We start from the raw sequence: 3,679 nt of genomic DNA, 5'->3' as shown, positions 1-3,679 counted from the left end.
CCAGCCAAATAAAGAGAAGTTTGATCAAAATTACCTTTTCTCTAATCTTCATGAAAACTCAGCTTATGAAAAGAAAAAAAATCTGAGCAAGGAGCCTGATCCAGACATCTGTATAAAGTATTTAATGAGTGAAGGGAAATACTACCTCCTCTGATTATTAAGGATTCATGTATCTGATTCTCAGTTATATAAAATAACACCATTTTAATGTGATTATAACTTTACATGATTGAAGACATGTCATTAGGGTTTTTTATTTTGAGCTGTAATTGAAATAAAACACTATGTTAGTTTCAGGTGTGACATAATGATTTGCTATTTGTGCATATTGCAAATGATCACATGACTGTAGTTAACATCTAGTTAACATTCTTTCTCTCTTTTTAGAATTTTCAAAATCTTTGAGAAACTTCTTTCTTCTAATCATGAATATTCAATTCCTGGTAAGTTCTATCGTTCTGGATGAGAAAATGTCTAGGAGGAGAAATTTTATATTTTCCTAATCAGATTATTGGGGAATAAATATTCTGTTACATAAAAATAAGTTTTTTCTATTTCATTCAAAATAGACATAAAAATTGGTATTTGGTTGTTTCCAGATTTTAGTCTTAGCTAATTTAGACTTTCATAGGGATATTGCTCTTTCATTAGAACTTCCCATTCTTCTAATCTTTTTATTACTCTACAGGAACTATTGTAGAATGCTGATGTAGATGGGCAGTGTTTATCCCAGAAGGACTGTACCTAATTCTAAGTCATGTCAGGTTCAAATCAGAAAAAGGGAACTAAGAGAGGAAACAAAGAAAATATTTCCTTAATATATAACCATATAAATGCCAAATACGTATTAATTTTTTAAAAGTAGGATTGGATGGAACATCACTTTTACTATAAAGCACTTAGTATGCATACATGTACTTCCTGAAAGCTGTGTTCAATATACACAATGGAATACTACTCAGCTATTAAAAAGAACACATTTGAATCAGTTCTAATAAGGTGGATGAAACTGGAGCCTATTAAACAGAGTGAAGTAAGTCAGAAAAACACTAATACAGTATATTAACATGTATGTATATATGGAATTTAGAAAGACTGTAACAACAACCCTATATGTGAGACAGCAAAAGAGACATATAAAGAACAGACTTTTGGACTCTGTGGGACAAGGCAAGGGTGGGATGATTTGAGAGATTAACATTACCATATGTGTATATTGCCATATGTGAAATAGATCACCAGTCCAAGTTCCATGCATGAAACAGGGCACTCAAAGCTGGTGCACTGGGACAACCCAGAGGGATGGGATGGGGAGGGAGGTTGGGAGGGGGTTCCAGATGGGAGGGACACATGTACACCCATGGCTGATTCAGGTCAATGTATGGAAAATACCACCACAATATTGTGAAGTAATTAGCCTCCAATTAAATAAATTTTTTAAAATGGCCCTCAGGTTGATAATATTTACATCTCAGAAGTTACAAAACAAATGGTCTTCCCATCAGATGCCTTACTAAATAATGTTTTTACACCAAATGGGAAAGCACAATCAGTTGTTCAAAAAGCCTTAGGTTTAATTTTTTCAGTCATCCATCATAAATAAACACTTGAGACAAATTAAGTAATCTGCCTTATTAACCTATATTTTTGTTCATTTCTGCCCAATATAAGCATATGTAATTTTGAAATACTAACTGCAATTGTCAAAACAGAAAATTATAAGTTTTGATTACTAAACCTCTGGAAGACAATACACTTTAAAATAATACATTTTAAAGAAAACAGACTTTTATCTATACATTTCATTAACCACAGACAAAGATGCTTTAGGAGTATTATAAAATAATATTACCTGACTATATTCAACAGGGTAAGTTGTAAGATTGGTGGTTCAGAACTCTACATTGCTTTGGATATAGAATTTGAAATGACTACCTTAAATAAACCTATATGGAATCACCATTAAAACATAATGCATTTATTTTTAATCACCAATTAGAAAAAGTCATTAAGATCAGATTGAAAAGATAGCAGATGAAAAACGGAGAACATTCAAGGATTGACTAAATAGAAAGCAAAATCAATATATAAACAAAATATTGTATCAATGAAGAGCCTTGATTTTTAAAAAAGCATTCTGTCTTCTTGTATCCTGCGTACGCCACTTGTCTCGCTGTAGCTCACTGAATCCAGGGTAGGCAAGGTGTGAACGGAGTGGGGAAGGTGGAAGAAGCTGAGAGGAAGCAAAGGAACCGTAGACATTCTTTATTCACCGTGCATTCAAGGCAGACATGCTTTACTCTCTTAATAGCCTACACAGCAGCAACTACAACTACTCGACTCGACTTGTCCCAAGAACTCAGGTGGTGCGTATATAGGGCATTGCGCCTGCGCGGTGCTATAAATGAGCTCAGCTGTAATATAGGTATTTTTAAAAGCTGGGTGAGACCCAGAGGCCGTGGGGGTGAGAGTCTGATCACCGCCATTTTAACCAATTTGCTCCTTCCCTACACATTCGTAGTCAAAAAACTTTTTGATTCTAATGTTAATGAAACCTACGTCTATTCTTGCAATTGCAGGTCTGCGCTACTCCTGCCCAGTGTCTTGAACCAGACTACTAGCAAGAATCGGTTTCAAGAATTTAAACTCATTTAACCCCCAGCCTCCCGTCAAGCACACCTCATACTGGTAGCTCTTGGACAGGGTCCCCATGCTGCTGACGTCCACCAGGTGGCCTGGGAAGTGGCCCTCGGGCACCGGGCAGCGACCCGCCGAGGCCGCCCGCCCCTCCTGCACAGCCGCACCGCTACGAACACCAGCACCGAGAAGAGGAAGAGCGACGACACCGACGCCAAGGCCACCACCAGGTAGACGGTGAGCGGGTCGGCCGGCGCCGCGGCCGCCGCTTCCGCTTCCGGGGCCGGCAGGTAGGGCTGCGAGAAGCCGTCCACCAGCAGCACGTGCAGCGTGACGCTGGCCGACAGCGGCGGCTCGCCGTTGTCCTTGACCAGCACCACCAGCCGCTGCTTGGGCGCGTCGCGCTCGCTCAGCAGCCGCGCCGTGCGCACCTCGCCGTTGTGCGCCCACACGCCGAACAGCCCGGGCTCCGTGGCCTTGAGCAGCTGGTACGACAGCCAGGCGTTCTGGCCGCGTCGCCGTCCACCGCCACCACCTTGGTCACCAGGTAGCCCGGCTCGGCCGCCCTGGGCACCAGCTCGGTGCAGGGCGCCGAGGCGTTCTGCAGCGGGTAGAGCACGAAGGGCGCGTTGTCGTTGGCGTCCGCCACGAGCACGCGCACCAGCGCCTGGCTGCTGAGCGCAGGCGAGCCGCGGTCGGTGGCGCCCACGTGGAACTCGAAGGCTCTTAGGGCCTCGTAGTCCAGGGACGTGAGGGCGAAGAGGTGGCCGTTGTCGGGGTTGATGGACACGAGGGAGGCGAGGGGCACGAGCGGGTCGGGGGGCGGCAGCAGCGAGTAGGTGACCTGGGCGTTGGCGTCTGTGTCTGTGGCGCTGACGCTGCCGTTGTGCAGGGCGGGGCTGTTGTTCTCGCGGACCCACAGGGTGTAGGAGGTCTGGGTGAAGCTGGGGGCGTTGTCGTTGACGTCGGACACCAGCACGGTTATGTTGTGCTCGGTTTTCAGTCTTGGGGTTCCCATGTCAGTGACCGTGATGGTGATGTT

At 44.1% G+C, this 3,679-nt stretch overlaps 1 protein-coding gene across 1 annotated transcript in view; it reads right to left on the bottom strand.

The window, feature by feature from the left end:
• Positions 1-1,853: 1,853 nt before the first annotated feature.
• PCDHB2 (protocadherin beta 2) overlaps positions 1,854-3,679 on the bottom strand; it is a 3,428-nt gene continuing 1,602 nt past the window's right edge. The window contains 3 exon segments of the mRNA XM_010850624.1: positions 1,854-2,780; positions 2,783-3,151; positions 3,154-3,679. Coding sequence (XP_010848926.1) covers positions 2,587-2,780; positions 2,783-3,151; positions 3,154-3,679 — 1,089 coding nt within the window. The 3' untranslated portion in view covers positions 1,854-2,586.

The sequence above is a fragment of the Bison bison genome, unplaced genomic scaffold, assembly GCF_000754665.1.
Source record: "Bison bison bison isolate TAMUID 2011002044 unplaced genomic scaffold, Bison_UMD1.0 scf7180017864291, whole genome shotgun sequence".
In the NCBI taxonomy this organism is placed as follows: Eukaryota; Metazoa; Chordata; class Mammalia; order Artiodactyla; family Bovidae; genus Bison; species Bison bison.
The sequence above is the reverse complement of the archived record's forward strand: the minus strand, read 5'-3'. Positions and strand labels throughout refer to the sequence as shown.